A 21526-nucleotide genomic window follows, 5' to 3' on the forward strand; every position below is an offset into this window, starting at 1 on the left:
TAAGCAGAAAATTTAGTTTAGAGGTTTGTAGGTTAATGTATAAAACCAAGTAACTAGCTCATGAGGGGTAGAAACATGTAGGCTTCCTATTTTCTGATTTCATCGCCTAGGCGCTTGAGTGCCCCATGGTTGCCTAGCCTCGCCTTCACGCCTTGAAAATTACGAGTGAATACAAGTAAGCTTTAAGATTGCTACTTTTCACAACCAGAGCCATTCAAGAATGGTGATTGAAATGAGAAGGGCAGAATGGACAGGAGAAAGGTTTCTGTTCTTATCAAAGATTAAAGGCCCAATGTCTCCAAAAAAACATTCTTCCACTCTCATCATTGCCAAAGCTTGCTAAGTAAAGTAATTGCCTGGATTTCAAATAGTTCTTTATGAATCAGTAACAAATAGAAGTTAAATTAATTATGGTAAAAGAATGAGAACAATATCAGAATCTGTGCCAAGCACCCTTTCAGTGAGCTAGGCAGCTAGCACCTGCTACCTACCCATAGTTGTCAAGACACCTAAGCAACAAAGTTCCCATGGATGATCACCATGCCCAAGTGTCTAGTCTTTTTATACAAGACGCTATATAATAATCTTATATTTTTTGTTTTCTGATATTATAATCACAAAATAAACATTATTGCATTAAATTATTCATTTTGCGGGTTTATATACTAGTTTCTTTTTATTAATTTCTTATTTGTTAGGGATAAAACAACACACATGTTTGCCATGCTATCTTTAACCCTTAAAACAGGGGCTCAGCTCCTGTGTTTTCTGAATTTTCTTTTCTTTCTTCTTTTTCTTCTCATGAATATATTGATTTTCTATATTCTGATATGAAGTTTATAACTTATCATGAAGATTATTACCAATTACTGGGAAAAAGATGATAGCTGGTTGCTATGAAACCTGGGGAATTACCCTAGGATTTAGGGTTTTATTTAAAAATTAAAAAAAAAAAAAAACAGAAACATTGCAGAGGTGCCTAGACAATCAAAGAGTGAGGAGTTAGAAGAAATATGAGGTTTATGCCTTCAGGATCAACTTGAGGCAAGGCTCAAGGAAAAGGCCTCATGGATCAACCTTGAGGGCCATGCCTGAAAGTATAAGGAGCATTCCTCAAAGCTTGAGACTTCTTGTGAGGTGTTTCAACATATGTATAGTTTCTCACTGTATATAGATGGGCTTTGCCACCCTCTCATTTTAAAGAATTAATAATACCACACTTTGCCTTCTCCACAAGATATTCACCAAATCAATTTTTAATTTTTTGTTATTATTTGAACCATAGACTTTCTTTTGGAAATTGCCTACCTTCTTGGGCTCTGATTAATCCCCTAAACCCTTTTCTATTCTAATTAAGATCTCCATCAATGGAGTAGAATACAAAAAGCAGAACAACATAAATGTTTTATTAAAAGAATAGAAGTCTTAATTCTTTGCTTTTGCACCCTCCACCTTCTTTCTTGTACAAAACCATCTCCATGTGACTAATTCCACAATTTTCCTAGGTTTAGCTTCATGTCCTCCACCATTCAAAATATCAAATTGAATTTTGACAGAAGCTCTCTTTAGGAACTCTAGAGTCTAGACCATCTGGAATCCACCTTGGGGGTTCACAGATCACAATGATTCTGTTATTTGGACCTATAGTGAGCCGATAAGGGATGTGGATGCCTCCAAGACCGAGGTTGTCCTCACAGGAACATTAATTTCTGAAGTCTCTTATTAACAAGCCTTGGTCAGGTTGCATGATAGGGTTCAAAGGAAGGCCAGTTGTTTTCATTCATTTAAGAAAAAAATAAGGAAAAAAGTAACTGATTATTATGAAACATTAAGAAAAGATAACTACTAAGAAAACTATAATTAACAATTAGGAAGTGAAATTTCCCTTTCTGATCTGATAGGCAGGTTTTAGAATCTGCTAGTTATAGAGCTCTATTGTTACTAACATATGCCTTCAACCCTTCCACATTATCTTGGTTCATATCTCTATATGAAACCAAGTGTGTTTGCATTTTTCAAGTCAAACTTCAAATAATAAAAGAAGAACAAAAAAGTATGAATAACATTTTTCAGGTTGCGGTGGAAATTACAGTCAATGGGAAAATGAATTTTGGCTAAAATTTTAAACAAATTGAACATGATAAATTGCACATCTAACTAAACCGACCTGCCAGTTGGATCCAGAAGCAGAGCCCTAATGTTATCCGTATGGCCTCTTAGCTTCATTGTTTTTGAACCAGTTCTTGGATCCCAAACACGCAAAACCTACATAGAAGATTATGGAAACCAGAAAATTGATTGCAGAGAGGAAAAAATGAAACAAATAACGAGGACACCAAATACCAGCAATCAAATAATACAATTAACCCCTGGACCACATACTTAGACACCTCCTATAGTTTCACTTATTTACTAAAGTGTATCCTCTAGTGTGTGTTATTAAAACACCCCCACCCCCTATAGTTTGCAACTGCTTTATTTAATCAACCTTCTGTCAGCAACCGTCTGTATTTCTGTCTGGGAAAGGTTATTATTATAAACCTAATCTGCACTAGAATTTGGTAGAATTAGAGTTGAAGAGATAATAAAAAGACTAGAAGAAGTAGAAGAAGAAGAAGAAGAAGAATTCTGGTTCGAACTAGAGAGAATGATCACCTCTCTAGTCGGCCAGATTTAACTTATATGTTTCTATTCATAAAAGCAAAAGACTCCTTTGCCCCTACTTAAGTATGGGAAACATCAACTAACAGAACACTACACATCAGCTTTAAAACATAACTATAAAGACTAAAATACCCCTACACAGTCAACACTAACACTTCCCCTCAAGCTGGTGAGTACGTATCATATAATCCCAGCTTGTTACATATGTAGTCCACTCTCCCCTAACTCAATCCTTTGGTGAACAGATCTGCCCATTGATTTCCCGTGTTAACATATGCAGTATCTATCATTCCACTCAGCACCTTCTCTTTCACAAAGTGTCAGCCAACTTCTATATGCTTTGTTCTCTCATGAAACACCGGATTAGAAGAGATGTGGACTGCAGCTTGGTTGTCACAATAGAGCTTCATTGGAGTGTCAATCGAATATCCCATATCCTGTAGAAGATTTCTCAGCCACACTAATTCACAAGTGGTATGTGCCACAGCTCTATATTCTGCTTATGCACTACTTCTTGCCACAACTATCTGTTTCTTACTTTTCCATGTCACCAAATTACCCCCAAGGAAAGTACAATAACCCGTAATGGATCTTCTGTCAGATATAGAGCCAGCCCAATCAGCATTAGTATATCCCTCTATTTCAAGTTTTCCTCCACTCTTATATATCAAGCCACGACTAGGAGCTCCCTTCAAATACCTTACAATCCTTAGAACTGCATCCCAATGTGGAACCCGAGGTTTCTGCATGAACTGACTCACTACACTAACTGCAAATGAAATATCTAGTCGGGTAATGCTTAGGTAGCTTAGTTTACCCACCAACCGCTTGTACCTTCCAGGATCTTCGAACTCTTCACCCATATCACTGCTCAACTTAGTATTTGATTCCATACGTGTTTCAACTGGTTTGGCACCTAATAATCCTGTTTCTTCCAACAAATCAAGAACATATTTCCTCTGATACAAATTAATACCATGCTTAGACCTTGCTACTTCTATCCCCAAGAAGTATTTTAGTTTACCAAGGTCCTTTGTTTGAAAGTGTTCCTACAAAAAGATCTTCGACCTATCAATTCCTAGTCTATCACTCCCGATAATGACAATATCATCTACATATACCACCAATAAGATCTTTCCAACCTGCGAGTCATGACTGAAGACTGAGAGATCAACCTGACACTGTTTCATACCAAACTTCTTTACCACTTCACTAAACCTACCAAACCACGCACGAGGAGATTGTTTAAGTCCACAAATGGCCTTCTTTAGTTTGCACACCTTACCATCCTCCCCATGAGCAACAAACCCCGATGGTTGCTCCATATAGACTTCCTCAAGTAGATCAACATGTAAGAAAGCATTCTTGATGTCAATACCATATGATTGGGAATACCCTTTGGCAACCGGTTTAGCTTTTAACTGTTCTTTACTACCATCAGGTAAATACTTAATAGTGTATACCCACTTAAAACCGACAGTCTGCTTACTAGGAGGAAGTGTGGTGAGATCCCACGTATGATTATGAGTTAAGGCAGAGAGTTCTTCCATTCCACGGCGCCACCCTGGAGAGGCAAGGGCTTCCTAGACATCCGTAGGAACAGTAATAGAAGATAACAAAGAGATAAACTGACGATGGGAAGCAAAAATGTGGGTGATAGAAACATAATTAGAAATAGGATGAAGAGTGCAACCACGTTTACCTTTCTGCAAGGCAATCGAAAGATCAAGATCAGAAACTAGGGTTGAAGCTAGTGTGGGAACAACAGTCAGATTTGTCAACGGTGATGGAGCTAGGGAGGAGCCAGTACATGTTGTCGATGTGTATACACTTGACGAATAGATGGCCGTTCAATAAGAAGTTGCACCGGAGGCAAACATTTGATCACACCCGGAACAAGTAGAATGGGATCCTCAACTAGAACTGGAAGAGGAGGTGGTGTTGAGGAAGAAGAAACATCACCTGACCCCGAGAAAAACAGAGTGGACTCAAAGAAAGTAACATCAGCACACACCAAGGAATAGATAGGGTTATAACACTTATACCCCTTCTGGGTCCGGTAATAGCCAAGGAAAATACACTTAATGGATCATGCATCTAACTTGTCCCTTCCCGGTCCTAGATTATAAACAAAACAGACACACCCAAAAGTCCGAGGAGGAAGGTGAAACGGAGACAAGGTAGGAAACAATGTGGTGAAGGGAGAATGACCTTCAAGGATGGATGTAGGCATCTGGTTAATCAAAAAGCAAGATGTAAGCACAGCATCACTCCAAAAAGGTTTAGGTACATCCATATGGTGCACAAGGGATCGAGCAGTTTCCAAAATGTGACAGTTCTTCCTCTTAGCTACCCCATTTTGTTGTGGGGTGTAGGTACATGAAGTCTGATGGATAATGCCATGTTATTCCAAAAACCCCTGAAATGGTGTATAAAAGTATTCACGGCCATTATCGGAACAGAGAATCATAATGTGTTCACCAAATTGGTTGCAAATTTCAACATAAAATTTTTTGAAAATGAAAAACAATTCACTCCTTTCTTTCATTAGGTAAAGCTACATCATCCTTAAACAATCATCAACAAAAATAACAAAGTATTTATAACCATTATATGACATTATTTTATTTGGACCCCAAACATCTGAATGAACTAAAGAAAAAGGACTCAACATACGATTATCAACCCTACGACTAAAGGGAACACGATAATGTTTCCCCAACTAACATGACTCAAGATCCAAAACAGAAAGATGACTCAACAATAGAACAAGAGACTTCAAAACTTTAAGTGATTGATGACCAAATCGACAGTGCCACTGAAGAGGAGAAAGAGATGTTTGAAGAGCTGTTGATGCGCTGCCACCACCATCAAGATAATACAGTCCACCAGCTTCATGCCCTCCACCAATCTTCATCCCCATCTTGAGATCCTGAAAAACACAAGAGGAAGATTAAAAAGTGATAGAGCAATTAAGAGATTTGGTCAACTTACTAACAGACATAAGTTATAAAGGGCATCTGATCAGCTGGATGACCCTCCTGTCTAGAACTACCATCACTAGTCACCGCATGATTTGCCCAAGTTGAAGGTAGGCCATGCAAATCATAACAAGAATTGATGGTATGTCCTTCCATACCACAGTGCATACATCTTCTTGAACCAGAACTACGTCCTCTACCATGAACTCCCCCTGAATCTTGACCTCCAATACGTCCACCACCACGACTATACATAGGTCCACCACCACCACTATGACCATACACCGGTCCATTGCTACCACTACGGCCAGATTGAGCTCCCCGAACTCCACCTCTAACACCACGGCCTCCTCTTGACACTACAAAGGCCGACCTGTCAGAGATACTAGAATTCTCTGTAGATCCAATAGAGATCCTCCGAAGACGAGCAAACACCTCTTCTAACGATGGAAGAGCTTACCCTCCTAGTATTTGTGCCCACACTGGTTCATATACAGATTTCAGTCCTACCAAAAAATCTAGTCACATCTAGTTGTTCTCTCTGCAGTTGCTGAATTTTAACATCTGAGGTGAGGGGATGGTACACATTCAGCTCATTCCGAAGGTTTCTCATGCTAGCATAGTACTCCTCAAAATTCTGATTACCCTATTGCAAATTAAAGTATTCCTGATAAAGCTAATACACTCTAGTTGTGTTGTCTTGTCCCGAATACAACTTCTTAGTATGGTCCCAAACTTCCTTGGTTGTATCAAGAAACATGAAATTCATATTGATCTTGTGTTCCATACCTTTCCATAACCAGGTTATAATCTATGCATCCTCTTGTTCCCAATCACCATAATATTGAGACTCAGTAGAGGGTTTTTCTTCCCTTATATGCTTCACTTTCTTCTTATCTTTAAGAAAGACTTGTACAGATTTCGCCCAAGACACATAGTTTTCCCCATTCAATTTGATAGAAGTCATCTGAACATTCAGGTAGTCGGTGGGAACCACTACACTAGTTTTGTTTTCACTGTTATCTCCCATAGATGAAAAAAAAAAAAAAAGTCTTCCTAATTCACCTCTCACCACACTGTACTCAGCACCACCTGTCGCTGAATTCTTCACTCTCCACACCACAACCCTACTACAGAACTACCTGAATTCTCACCACACTACTTGGAACTCACTAACCATTCGATCCACACTGAAATCTGCACAAAACCCTAATACACGACAACCAGAATTCTCACCACACTACTTGGAACTCACTAACCATTTGGTCCACACTGAAAACTGCACAAAACCCACTTACCTAATCACCAAAATATCAACCTACACTCAACACTCCACTGCATCACTCAAACCAGCCCTCTTCTCACCGGAGGCATAGAAACCTCCAAGGGAAGAGGGTGACCACTCCTTTTCAGCCCCTTTCCCTATCTCCAATCGATGATGAAGAAAAAATAAAAAAACCTAGGCTGAATGCGAGAAAACCAGAATTCTGGGCAGATTCGGGTTTTGTCACAATGGCTCTGATACCATATTATAAACCTAATCTGCACTAGAATTCTGTTAGAATTAGAGTTGAAGAGATAATAGAAAGACTAGAAGAAGTAGAAGAAGAAAGGAGAATAGAGAAGAAGAATTCTGGTTCGAACTAGAGAGAATGATCACCTCTCTAGCTGGCCAGATTTAATTTATATGTTTCTATTCATAAAAGCAAAAGACTCCTTTGCCCCTACATAAGTATGAGACACATCAACTAACAGAACATTACACATCAGCTTTAAAACATAACTATAAAGACTAAAATGCCCCTACACAATCAACACTAACAGTCATTTTACCTCTTAAAATGAGTGAAAATGTGAAGGGCAAGGCTCCAAGGTTTTTTATTCCAATAATGCCCCCAGAAATTCTCATATCACATGCACTACATGCTTTCTCTAGACCAAGTTATAATGTGGGGGTGGATTTTGTTTCTAAAAGGTAGATACAATAACTACTAGGGGTACTTTTGGAATAAAAACCCTGAACATATGCCCTTTCACATTTTCCAGACATCTTAAAAGGTTACATGACCATTCCAAGATGAAAATATAAATGGTTCCTGATGGAAGGTCCATTAAGTAAAGTGGTTGCAAACTATAGGACATGCTTTAGTAATATGCAAACTAGAGAGTAGGCCTTAGTAAATATGTGAAACTACAGGGGGTGTCCAAGTGACCCTTAACCCCTTCAACTCAATATAGAGTATAGACAACTAAGACCAATTATGAGGGGTAATACCAAAATCACGGGGAAGCTAACTGTATCTATCGGTTTACCTTTTCAGTTCCTCCAGAAACAAGTAAGCTTCCACTGTCATTCATTGCCAATGCATAGACCGACTCTTTATGGCCTTTGGCAGCAATAGGACTATATCCATGTGACTGAGTCGTGTGGAGAGATATACTGCTGGTTGAACTAATTGAACAAAGACCTGTAATTGGCATCCCAAAATTTCCAGCACTAATAATACCATTTTGACAATCATCCTCCATGGTCTCAGCTGACTTTGAGACAGGAACAAGGGCAGCTTCAAGATCCCATATGAAAACCTCCCCACCAAGTCCACCCGAGGCAACAATATTGCTCTAAAATGCATGACACTACAAAAAGATCAGAAACTCATGGTGACCAAATCAAAATTACTGCTCTCATGAATACAAAATAATGTCTAATCTAACATAAAAGTGCAAAATATTAAAAAGGAACCCTTTCAACAATACTTTCAAAAGTTGAGTAAGCAATTACATTTTCTTCAGCAGTAGCAAGACAAGTGACATAGTCAGTATGTTGGTGCAGAGTTCTGCTACAAGCTCCGCCAGACAAGCAATTCCATGTCTGGCATCCACCAATGAAGCAAGAAGGTCAATAAAGACAGTACATATTTTTGGTGAATATTAACAATGCAATACTAATTTTTCAGAGTTTATGAACCTTAAGGGTTGTGTCTGAAGAACATGAAACAAGGGTGTTATTGCCTGCAAGGACAGCATCATTAACCTGCACAAAATACTCTGTTATAACCAGTAAATGCATTACTATAGAGTAAAACAGGAGCTTGGGAAGCCAAATCTGTAGTCACTAAAAAAATTTTAAAAAATACAAAGAGAAAGATCTTTTTCTGATATCTTTTGAAGGGCTACACAACCGGGGTAGCCCATCCCCCAACCCATAACCCCCCCCAAACCCAGATGCAGGCGGGATTTGGTCCTTGCAATTACAAAGAGAAAGATCAAAAGCTAAATAAAATAATCTCCCACAGAAAGATGTACAAACTCATACACAAACTCTAAAGGGGAGGAAAATTAAAACTTCAAGTACAAAGAAATCTATATCGCCGATTCCTTCTTTCTTTTCAACAGGGAGCCCTTCTAGATATTCTCAACAGCCAGGGCCAACCCAGGCCAAAGAGGTGGTTTGGAAATAGTTTTCAACCAGCCATTGACGCACTTCAGTTAATACCTCACTAGCTGAGTATTGCCCCAGGCACAAAGATATGGATGCCGCCAATTCACCATCAGTTTATCTTAACTATTATGCTGCAATAGGTAACATAATAATAAAATCTTTCCATACCTCTATGATCTACAAGGAAAACAAGGGAAAATTAGTGTCCAACAATTCAAGGACGACTCCTCTAGGGCAGAATTACTAGCTGCCCTCCAAGGGGTACAATTTGCAGTACAGCTAGGAGTGCAACAGCTACTAATAGAAGGTGACTCTAAGGTGGTGGTGGGGTGGCTGCAGAAACCAGAGAATGTTGTCTGGTGTTACAAAAATGAACTGAAAAAAATCAAGTGAAATACAAGGAATATATGTGTAAGGATACAATGGGTGGGGAGATCAGTTAATGGTATGGCTGACAGCATAGCCAAGCAAGGGGCAAATAGGGAACAATTGTATTGGGCACAATTGTAATTTGATTTATTTTTAGTCTGTTAGGAGAGGTTGCAGCCCATGCCTCTCCCTACACAGTTGTAACTTTTTCTCTTCTTTCTATAATAAAATCTTATTCATCAAAAAAAAAAAAAAAAACAGTTCAGTCTATGCATAAATAATTATTCAAAATACTAGTACCTAGACATTATAAAATGCTAACCACAAAGATAATTGCAAATAACAGATTCAAAAACAAGATTGTACTGGGCTGTATTGTGAGATGTTATTTTGCTCTCTTGTAGAGAGCTAAGTCTTTTTAACTCTCTGGATTGTTGTGCCTATTTCTTATGAATCTAATGAAATTTTGTTACTGATAAAAAAAAAAAAAAAAACAGATTCAAAAACAAGATTTTTGAAGGGTGGTTCGGATCAATAAATGATTGAGGAGAGTTTGTTCATAGAGAGAAAAAGATAATCAAACCCCTTCACTCAAAAGATCCAAGTTAAAGGGACCAAAAGCACAGATCTTAATAGCTGGCATAATTACACACAGACATGTTACATAATACATGAGTAAAGATTTAAGGAGCATGGCATTGATTAATGAAGTAAATAGTTAAAAGTATATACAGGGAAAGATGGGAAGCCAGGACTGTAACATTTGAAGTGTATTAGAAGCAATGGTCCAATCACTTGAAAAGGTCAATCGTTGGTTGCAACATCAGTCATGCAGGTATAGGAAATGTGTCAGAAACAACAGAAATGTGGCATGGGAAATACTGTAAAATTATAACATAGTGGGGACATTGTGAAATATGCCAAAATTATCATCCAAGCCTTGTCCCAACCATATGGGGTTGGCTACATGAATACTGTTTCGCCAATCCATACTGTTTAATGTCATAGCCATTGTTAAATTACTGGCGCTTAAATCATTTCCGACTACTATGCATGTTCTTTTTGGTCTAACCCTTGCCCTTCTAGCCCCTTCAACTTGTAACAAATCCTTATTCTTGTGGGTATTGTTGATGGTCTTCTATGCACATGACCAGATTTAACTCGAAGTGGTAATCGTGTTAATTAGGCAGGCAATATACCAGTCCACATATTATCTAGAATAATGTTTTTTGTAATAAATAAAAAAGAAAATTCATTAATGATAGAGAAAAGTACATCTGATAGTGATTAGATATTACTAGAAAACAAAACTACAGGGATAGTGAAACAAAACATAGAGGAGACATTGGAAAGAAAAAAGGAGAAATACATAAACCAAACAAAAGGGAAACTGTTAACCCAATACCAGAATGTTCCAAAAACCAGAGCCAAAATCTTCTTTTGTGATTCCTTCAAACTATGGAAGAATGAGAACTCAGTCCATAATTCCTTTGCCACATAGTGATGTGATATGCTCCATTGGTCAAGCCTTCTCTTCAAAAATTCTTCTATTTCTTTCTTTCCAAACTTCCCAACAAACAGCAAAAGAAATGCAGATCTAGGCGATCCTTTCCTTAACATTTCCCCTTGCCATTGGCCACTTAGAGAAAATCCCCTCCACAAAATTGGAGACCACCCGCTATACTGAAGAGCCCAAAGAAAAAGGCCCATATGAAATTGGAGAAAACGCACTCAACAAGCAAATGATAGACATTCTCGTCAGCATTCTCACAGAGGTAGCATCTACTAGCTAGGTACAAGCCTCTATTTTGAAGATGGCATTATGTCAAAATGCTCTCCATCATCACTAGCCAAGCAAAAGCTTCCACCCTTGGGGGGACAAGGTTCCCCCAAAAGCCATCCAATTCTGCATTTTCTCCAATTGACCTTGTAGAAAGATTTGACTAAAAATAGTCCATTTCTAGCTTCTTTCCACCATCCTGAATCCTTCCTTTCCACCTGAGTGTTAAATTTCAGCTGACTGGAGTTCTTCCAGGACACCATACTGCTTTACCTTGATTGACCTCAAAATTCTCTGCAACAGAGCTATTTTTCATACCCAACCCATACAGATGAGTGCAAAGATCACAGAGCTTTCCAATACCCATCCAATCATCTTCCCAAAATTTGATTGTTGTACCATCACTAACTCTGAAGGATACAAGATTGAAAAAAGCTAACTGGAAACACATAATCCCATTCCACACACTAACTCCATAGCATAACTTCACTTTTCTAGGTTCCCACCCAAATCCAGTAACCCCATATTTAAATGCCACCACCCTTCTCCAAAACGCCTTCCTCTCCAGCCCAAACCTCCACAACCACTAAAAGAACTTTATTGAAAATCTTCAATCTTCTTATCCCCATCTTTGTTTTTTTTTTGATAAATAACCCCCCCCCCAATCTTTCTTTTCCTTGCAGACCTTACTCCACTTCACTAAGTGGAACTTCTTCAATCCCTTTTAACTCCCCATAAGAACTCCTTTTGCAATTTTTCAATTGAGTCTATTACAGAGGTTGGAACCTTTCAAAGTGAAAGGTAATATACCCGGAGATTGGATAGCACAATCTTTATAAGAGTAATCCTTCCACTAAGAGAGAGATACATACCCTTCCATCTTGCTAGTCTTTAGAGTTTGGTCTATCCAGTTGAGAATTGGTTGCCAAGTAGAAGAGACTGAAGTTTTTGCCCCAATATTGTCGCTAACTTATTTTATAATACCATCTTTTGTACTCCACATAGTGCCAATAGTTTTCATTGGGGAATATATCAATTCCAGAAATATTTCACATTGATACTAATGGAAAGCGAAAATAATAGGAAATATGTGCACATTTTAAGTCATGGTGTTTTTTTCTTTATAAATAAAAGTAAGTATTTATTAAAGAGCAATGAAGAAAGGTACAAGCATCCCACAGAGAGGCACAACGTCGTACCTCTTTTTTTGATAATAAATAAAAAGGAAAACTTTATTAATAAAAAAGAAGACAACAATATTAGCTTCTCGGCTCCAACTCAGTAAAGACCAAAAACCACTTCCAAGACGTTCCTTGCAAAGCATCATTATTTTATCTCTTCTTCTCACTTTGTCTTCAAAGATCCTCCCATTTCTTTCTTTTCAGGCTTCCCAACAAATGGAAAAGGGTACACAGATCCAAGCAATCTTCTCCTTTTTATATCCTCACATTGTAGCTCATCGAGCAAAAATCTCTCTTAGATGTCTAGGTTCCAAGAAGTCAATTTTGAATCCACAAACTCCTCTCATACTGATTTCTCCACTTGATTCCTTACAGGGCATTATAGAAAGATTTAACAAAGAAAATGTCATTTTAAATTTCCTTCCACCATCTTAAGTCCCTACCTCCAGTTTGCACTTCAGCCAGCTACAACTTTGATAATAAACTCACACATTCCTCCATCTCCCCATCAAAAAGAGGCCTTCTAAAGTACGGGCACCACACAACCCTTCATTGGATTACTTCAAAACTATCTGCAACAGACACATTTGTCTTGCTTAAGTTGCACAACCATGGACATACATCACATAGTTTACCAATCCCCACCCAATCATCTTCAAAACTTCTAGGTATTACACTTTTGTTGGAAGAATTATCGTTTCTTGAAGGAGCAAGAAGCAATCAATTGTAGAAAGATCAAGAGTTGAACTCAAGTATAGAGAAATGGCTCACAGTGTCTTTGAGTTATTTTTTAAAACTAAGAAAGAAGAGCTTTATCAGTGGGCAACTTGTAATTCTCCTCCAATTCTTGAAACATTTCTCTTGTGAAAGATTCACCTCCCAGCACAATCAGGCCTAAATCTTCACTTACATCAACTACCACATCTGCAACCATAGTTAAATCATCAACAACACTATCGATCTTATGAGTCTCATCAATACAAGCTTCCTCCTCGCCTGCCTCACTAATTGACCGGGCCACCAATACAAGCTTCTTCATGTTATACACTCTGGGCCACAAAGTGATCGGGCCTTTACCTCTGTTTCTTCCCCCTTCCTCTAATCCATTCTCCTCCAAGCTAACGGCAATAGCCAAGCTGGGATGAAGCTCTTCTTCTGCCCTTTCTTCACCCCTGCCCAAGGTCGACTCTAGAACCTGATCTGTCCCAACATTTGACAGTGGAGGATCAGCCCCCAACAAGTAAAGAAGAAAGAGGACTCTTCAGTGAAATGGAGAGCTTCTTGGAGGCAAGCCAGTGGAGGAGATTGCTAAGGTTGAATCTAAGGCATTTCTGTTTGAAGAAGTGAAAATCCAGGATGTGCTGAGTCTGAAGGTTAGGGAAGCAAAAACATTTGTGCAACTGAGAGGCCTTGAAGTGATTGAATGTTTTAAGGTGTTTGCATTTGGAGCCAGCCACAAAGGTAAGCAGATAATCTGGAAGGAGCTCAGTACTGAAAACTTTGGAAAGAGTGGAAAGCAACTAGTATGCTTCCCACAAGGAAGACAGGGCCATGGCTGGAGGGAAGACACTAGAGTGCTAGTTGAGTTTCTGCAATGCCTGGGAACAACACAAATGGAGATTCCAAACAAGGAAGAAGAGGCTATCAAGACTACCAGTAAAGAAGAAGACATGGAACAGGAGCTTGTAGCAAAAGCAAAAAACAAAGGGGCAATGCAAGCTGGTTGGCTACCCAAGGAGAGAAGATTGGGATAGCAAATCCATAATCCAAGTTAAGAGTCAAGTTAGGGACTGGAGAAGTGTATCAGACTTGCTGATATTACAACTGAAGCTAAAAGGAACGTTTATAGTAACTCCTTTTGATAACTGTAAAGCATTGCTCAATTTGGTTGAAGATAAATTAAATCTATCAGCGTTCAACTTCCTGTCTGAATTAGAGGTGATTGCAATTTTCAAATGGAGCACTTTATCCAACTCCAAAGATCTTTCTGTGGAAGATGGAGTCATTGTACATGTATTAGGCCTCCCCTTTCACTTATGGAAACAAGACATTGCCAAAACCATTGCTCAGTTGTGTGGAGGACAGTTGGATGGGTCTTCTGGCGGGATCTCCGCTCAGCAGCTCTTATGCTAAATGGAGTAAGGCCAGAGGATATACCAAAAAAGCTGGAAGTAAGAGTTGGGGATGTTTCTACACTGTCTGGCTGGCTTCATCCATTGAAGCAGCCCTGTGGAAAGAGGTCCACAAGGAGAAAGACAAAAGGAGTGGAGTTTGAATTTTTGTATTGTGGCTCAAGGGGATTGGAGCTTCCTTCTGATTTTTGAAGTTTCACTAAAAAGGGCCGACAAAAGCAAGAGAGCCTAAAAGCGTTGGAGCAGAAGGATAGTCTAAAACAAGGAGAACAAGGTAGCAGTCTGTCATGCAGCAAGTCCTACGTACAGGCATTCAAAGGTGGTAACTTTCTTGGTCAAAGAAAGTCGAAAATTGGGGTCGTGGGAGATTTGAAGATTTACGAACCAAGCCAACCAGGTTTCAAACCGAGTCCAGTTGGGACCAGGCGTGACACATTAAGTGGTCACATGCCAGAGCAGGTTCAGTCCAGAGTCCACTGGGCCATTAAAACTTGAGCCTACAAATCTCCGTGAACTTTTTAAACATGTTGAAGAAGGTCAAAGGGCCCAGGTTGAGGTTTGTACTTCTTTAAAAGGTATGTGCAAGGGGGTGCGCAAGTCATTGTACATCAGTGTTGGGATTGAAAGGGGGGGATTTTTGATAGACGGTAAGGCACGTCTATCTCCTTCCTCTTCGAGCTCAATAGCTTAGTCACACGGCGCAAGGGCAGGAGTACAGTCCAGTAGTTCACTACAGTGGGTTTCCACCAAGAAAGTAAATCAACTCTCGTCAGACAGGCAGAACCCTAGGTCAGTAAAGCACAGCGACCTTGAGAGGCTAGACATGGAGGAGTGATCTGATGAAGAGATCAGCAATGATACAGATATGGATGAGACAATGAGCTTGGGTAGTTTGGATTCGCAAGATAAGGGGAATCTGGTTGATGCAGGAAGCTTCAGTAATGAATTATTGTTTATAGAAGATGAAGAATGGACTGTTGATGCAGCAAACGGGAAAGGGAAGAACAGAGGACAGAGCAAAATACACCCCCTTCAATGAGGGAGATACTCAAACCTCTCAGTTTTGTCAGGTGACTAGTAAAGGGGAGGAGGATCATTGGGCTATGTGAAGATAAGCCAGGAGGAAGAACACAGGGGCAGACCTCTCTCGGAGCTAATGTATACGGGGATGGTTCTTTACCCGTATCCACTTCACAGAAAAATCCTATTAGGGGACTGGTTGTGGGTTCTTTTGCCGACTCCCTATGTCAAATTTCTGCTACTTCTTCTTTGGCTACAGTACCTCAAGGTATGGGTGTCCATTCCTTTTTTTGTTACTGATCAGTGTCTTAAATCTATTGCAGATATTCCAGCATCCCACCTAGAAGAGAGAGCTGAAGAAACTGAGGATGGTAATGAAATTCTCAACAATGCAGAAAAAGAGAAGGAAGGGTTAGAGCTTGGAAAAAGGTTGGGAGAGGAGGCGGAGAGCATTTGAAGATTGATTTGGGCAGAATTTGAGGAGCTTAGAAAAAAGGAGGGCTACTTGGAAGGGAACCTAGAGAGGGAGGGGGTGGCTAGTGAGGAGGGTGAGGTTGGGAAGGAAGTTGAGAAGGGAGCTGAAGTGACTTCCAAAGAGGAAGGGAGGAATCAGCAGCTTGGTTCTGGTAGTGAGAAGGGAGAAGTGAAAAAAAAATACTACTGTAAAAATGAGATACAAAGGAGAAAAAAAAAACAAAAAAAAAGAACTGAAGTGGACAGATTAATCTCTAACATTGAGGGTGATCTAGAATTTACCAGAAGGGGAGAGAGGAAGAAAAACTCTAGGTAAGGAGATTAGTTTGAGGTGGGTCTCTAGTTGAAGTGCTACTATGAAGATTATAAGTTGGAATGTGAGACGATTGGGTGGTGCACATTCAAGAAGAAAAATCCTGACATTGTGATGTTACAAGAGACAATTGTTTGCATTAGATGGAAGATCGGTTAGAAGTGTCTAGAGATCTAAGGGAGTAAGCTGGGCCTCGGTTGCGTCATGGGGAGCATCAAGGAGAATTGTTACAATTTGGAAAGATGATGGATTTTCCTAGGTTAACTAATGTGTATGGACTTAATACTTACAGGGAAAGAAATGAGTTGTGGGAGAAATTGTATGCTATTCAAGGATTATGGGATGGTCCTTGGCGTGTGGGAGGGGATTTCAGTGTCATAAGATTCTTTAAGGAAACTAGTAACTCATTACAGTCAATTACAATAAGCGTGAAGAAGTTTAATGGTCTAATCTCCAAGAAAATCTTCTATGTTCCAAGCTGGATAGATTTCTTTTTAACCTAGCATGGGAAAACCAATAGGGCAATTTGGTCTCTAGAGATTTACCTAGGGTCACTTATGATCATTGCCCCATCAATATAGGTGTGGAAACATTTGTTAGTGAACCCAAACCTTTTAGATTCGAGAACATGTGGTTAACACACCCAGACTTTGGGAATATAGTGAGGGAGTGGTGGAATGAATAAATAAGGGGGGTAAAGTGGAAGGGGACCAAATTTCACAAGAAGTTGCAGAGAATAAGATACAAATTGCAGTGGAATAAGAACCATTTTGGTAGGGTCAAAGAGCAAAAATTGAATCTAATGACTCAGATTGAAGATCTGGAAGTGAACAAATCTCTAAAGGACTATAAATGAGCATGATAGAGAATTGAGAAAGCAATTGAAAAAGGTTGGAAGAAGAAAAACTTTGGGGCCAGGTTGGAGAGGGAAGACAAGGTAATTACAAGTCAGGGAAAATTGCTAGAACCTTTATAAATCATTTCAAATCCATCTACAGAAGGCTTTTGAATGAGAGGATACCTTCAGAAGGGTTAGAATGGCCAAGGTTTGAAGAAAAAAATAAGCTGGTTGGAAAGAAGATTTGAGGAAGAGGAGATCAAAAACGTAGTGTTCTCGATGGATAGATCTAAGGCATCGGGCCCAGATGGATTCACAATGGCATTTTATCAAGATTGTCGGGATGTGTTGAAGAATGATTTATATGAGGTTTTTCATGAATTTGCAAATACTTACATAGTGAGCCTCAAAGTTAATGCCACATTTTTAGCTTTAATTCCTAAGAATTAATGCTGCTCACCTTAAGGATTTTCAAGCCAATTAGTTTGGTAACCACTATATACAAAATCTTAGCTAAGGTCTTACCTTTGAGGCTTAAATAAGTTCTCCCTTCCTTAATTATACAAGCTCAAGGGGCCTTTGTACAAGGGAGACAAATCACTGATCAGATCTTGGTTGCCAACGAGTGTGTGGAGGAAATGAGAAGATAAAAAAGGAAGGGATTTGTTTGTAAGTTGGATCTTGAAAAGGCTTATGACATGGTGGACTAGCAGTTCCTACTTCTTGTTTTGAGAGATTGTGGTTTTGAAGAAAGGTGGTGTGGTTGGATTTTTTGGTGTATCAGTTCCTATCATTACCCTGTCTTCGTTAATGGGGTAGTGAAGGATTTCTTTCCATCTAGTAGGGGTGTTAGGTAGGGAAACCCTCTATCGCCCTTCCTATTCACTTTAATAGTTGATGTGTTTAGTAGATTGATTTCAAAGGCTAACAGGCAAGGTGTAATAGGGTGGAGAATAGGGAGGAAATCCCAGCCACCCCATCTTCAATTTGCAGATGGCTTACTTTTGTTTGTGATGGTTTCGATATTAAGTATGAGAAGGTGAGAAACCTCAAGTTGTTAGTAGCAAACGTTGAAAGGTTTTCCAACTTACGAAGCAATCTTAATAAGAGACAGGTAGTAGGTGCTAACTTCGAATTAAGAGAAGTTGAGGCAATTGTGGAGTGTTTAGAGTGTGAGGTGGTTTATCAGAGTAAAGAGGAGGGGGTTTGGCTATGGGGAATTTAGTTCAAAAGAATATCTGTTGGGGAAGTGGCTATGGAGGTGGCATTTGGAGATAGAAAGGCTATGGCATGAAGTGATAGGAAGCATCCATGGTTGCTTAGAGACTGGGTGGGATGCTGGTGCATCTCGGCGGGCACGTATGATGTATGTGTTGGAAACTTGGTTCTTTTGGGGAGGATCTTTGGGTTGGTGACTTACCTTTGAAGGACCTCTTCCCTTCCTTGTTCTCTGCTCTCAATGCAAAAGAAAGATTATTTCAAATTTCTACTCCTCTTTGGAAAACCCCTTGGCACCAAACTGGGATTTTGGATTCCGCAGAGGTTTAAGGGATGAGGAAATTGAGTGCCTTACTAGGTTGTTGAATCTACTTGCAAAAGTTTGTTTAGATCCCTCTAAACCAGATAAATGATTTTGGTCACCACAGCCTAAAGGGTCCTTTTCTTGTACTTCTTTTTTCAGGTCTGTGTCAGTCTCCCTCTCAACAATCATTTCTTATTAAGGAAGTTTGGTGCAGGCCTATTCCCCCTAAGGTTTTGGCATTTTGCTGGGAAGTGTTCCATGGGAAAATAAACACCTTGGATAATTTTCTAAAGAGAAAACCATTTCTTTGTCTCTCTCCTAACTGGTGCATCCTTTGCAACTTCCATGGTGAAGACTGCTATCATTTACTAATTTTCTTTTCTTTCACTACAGAGTTGTAGGATTGCCTCTTTTTGTTGTTTGGGTGCAGGTGGAACAGGCCAGCTGAAGTACTTGCTTTTTGATCCTTCTACTTTTGCCTGGCGCCAAAAAAGAGGAAGATTAATGTGGAGGTGTGAAAGAGCAGCATTGATTCAGACTATTTGGGAAGAGAGTAATGCTAGAGAATTTCATGAGAAGGAGAGAAATCTACAAGAACTAAAGGAATGCATCTCAAACAGGGCTATCCAATGGTTAGAATCCTCAGAGCTGTTCCTTTATTCTCCTCTAATGATTTTTGGAGAAATTGGGCTGCAGTGGCAAGTAGTTCTTCCCTAAAGGCTAGAGTAAGTGTAATCTCTCCTATAGGTTTTTGAAGCTGAATTTTGATGGAAGCAGTCAAGGCAATCCAGGTCCAAGATTTGGAAGAGTTATAAGGGATGAGGCTGGAAATGCGTAATTCTTTACTCGGGCCCCCTAGGTGTTGGGGATTACACTAGAGCAGAGTGGTTAGCTTCAATTCAGGGTGTACAGGTTGCCATTCAGTTAAGTGTGGTACAGTTGAAAATTGAAGGAGATTCGAAGGGGGTAGTAGGTTTACTACAGAATTCAGATTCTGCAATGGTGTGTTATATGAATGAAACCAAGAGGTTCAAGTGGTTAACAAGGGGTCAATCTTTAAATTAAACTAATATAATGAATTACTTTATTTATCAAAAAAAGGACCAGCCCCCAACTCCTTTGGGACCTCACTATCTACCTTCTCCCCTATCGAATTCAGAAAATAAAAGAAGAATCAAAACCACCTACCTCTGGCGAGAAGGGCTTGTTCTCCAAATCGCTAAAACTTAAAGAAATCCAATCGATCAGATCCTTTTCTGCCTCGAGCTTCAGTAAAGAATCCTTTGAAAGCTTCCCTAGTTAAAATGAGGTGAATCCAACTCCCGCACTTTCAATCCTTCTTGGCACTTCGCTTTCCTTATCTGAAAACCTCAAAAAACATTTTTCTATTGAACAAGATCTTGCACCTTCACAAATCAATCACCATTAGCATAAGAATATCTTATTACAAAGCATTTGTACTCACCTCTTCAAAAGACACTCATAGTTTTCTCCCAGACATGTCTCTTTCCTTCAATAATCAAGGAGTCTCCTAAATCCTATTAGTTTGACAATGAAGTCACCAAGGCCACTATTGAGTCTGTCCGACCCAAAGCTTACTTGGACCGGTCTCACGACCCAAAACTGAAATTTTTCTTTATTGATCAAAAAAAAAAAACTGAAATTTTTCTTTCCTTTCCAATCTAGAGACCAAGCATTATCTAAATTTACAAGACATTGTATCCCCAAACCTTTCACCTTCGTCTTCTCTGTTTACCATCATAGGGAAAGCAACAATTGGTTTCTACAGTCTACTTCCTTTTAGCGCCTCTCTAGCTGCCTTCTAATCCATCAAATGGAATAGAGCATCTTCCCAATATAACAATCCTAAGCTGGAAGGCATCATCTAGGTAAAATAAATCCAGAAGGGTTGGGATTGACCTCACACCCTCCATTTTGACTAATATTCTTGCAAATTGAATATCCTCCCACCCTCCATTTTGACTAATATTCTTGCAAATCAGTGAGTCTCCTAACTCTTATTAGTTTGACTCCGAAATGAAGTCACCAAGGCCACTATTGAGTCTGTCCGACCCAAAGCTTACTTGGACCGGTCTCACTTGACCCAAAACTGAAAATTTTCTTTATTGATCAAAAAAAAACTGAAATTTCTCTTTCCTTTCCAATCTAGAGACCAAGCATTATCTAAATTTACAAGACATTGTATCCCCAAAGCTTACTTGGACCGGTCTCACTTGACCCAAAACTGAAAATTTTCTTTATTGATCAAAAAAAAACTGAAATTTCTCTTTCCTTTCCAATCTAGAGACCAAGCATTATCTAAATTTACAAGTCATTGTATCCCCAAAGCTTACTTGGACCGGTCTCACTTGACCCAAAACTGAAAATTTTCTTTATTGATCAAAAAAAAAACTGAAATTTCTCTTTCCTTTCCAATCTAGAGACCAAGCATTATCTAAATTTACAAGACATTGTATCCCCAAAGCTTACTTGGACCGGTCTCACTTGACCCAAAACTGAAAATTTTCTTTATTGATCAAAAAAAAAAAAACTGAAATTTCTCTTTCCTTTCCAATCTAGAGACCAAGCATTATCTAAATTTACAAGACATTGTATCCCCAAACCTTTCACCTTCGTCTTCTCTGTTTACCATCATAGGGAAAGCAACAATTGGTTTCTACAGTCTACTTCCTTTTAGCGCCTCTCTAGCCGCCTTCTAATCCATCAAATGGAATAGAGCATCTTCCCAATATAACAATCCTAAGCTGGAAAGCATCATCTAGGTAAAATAAATCCATAAGGGTTGGGAT

General features: G+C 39.3%; 1 protein-coding gene and 1 non-coding gene across 6 annotated transcripts in view; both read right to left on the minus strand.

The window, feature by feature from the left end:
• Positions 1-21526, minus strand: part of LOC148861644 (uncharacterized) — a 78650-nt gene that overhangs the window by 41654 nt on the left and 15470 nt on the right. For all 5 annotated transcript variants that reach the window (XR_016113187.1, XM_088985741.1, XM_088985743.1 and 2 more), the window contains 4 exons: positions 8614-8679; positions 8428-8517; positions 7959-8267; positions 2168-2265 (listed from right to left, as the gene is read on the minus strand). Coding sequence is in view for 4 of the 5 variants with exons in the window: in XM_088985741.1 (XP_088841867.1) it covers positions 2168-2265; positions 7959-8267; positions 8428-8517; positions 8614-8679 (563 nt within the window). In the remaining variant the exon portion in view is untranslated. The remainder of the gene's footprint in view (positions 1-2167; positions 2266-7958; positions 8268-8427; positions 8518-8613; positions 8680-21526) is intronic.
• Positions 9037-9175, minus strand: LOC148861645 (U4 spliceosomal RNA). Its single transcript, XR_016095152.1, has one exon. It is a non-coding gene; the product is annotated as a U4 spliceosomal RNA (small nuclear RNA).

Source organism: Nelumbo lutea, chromosome 4, assembly GCF_056320005.1.
Source record: "Nelumbo lutea isolate HS-2025 chromosome 4, American lotus-T2T, whole genome shotgun sequence".
Lineage (NCBI taxonomy): Eukaryota > Viridiplantae > Streptophyta > Magnoliopsida > Proteales > Nelumbonaceae > Nelumbo > Nelumbo lutea.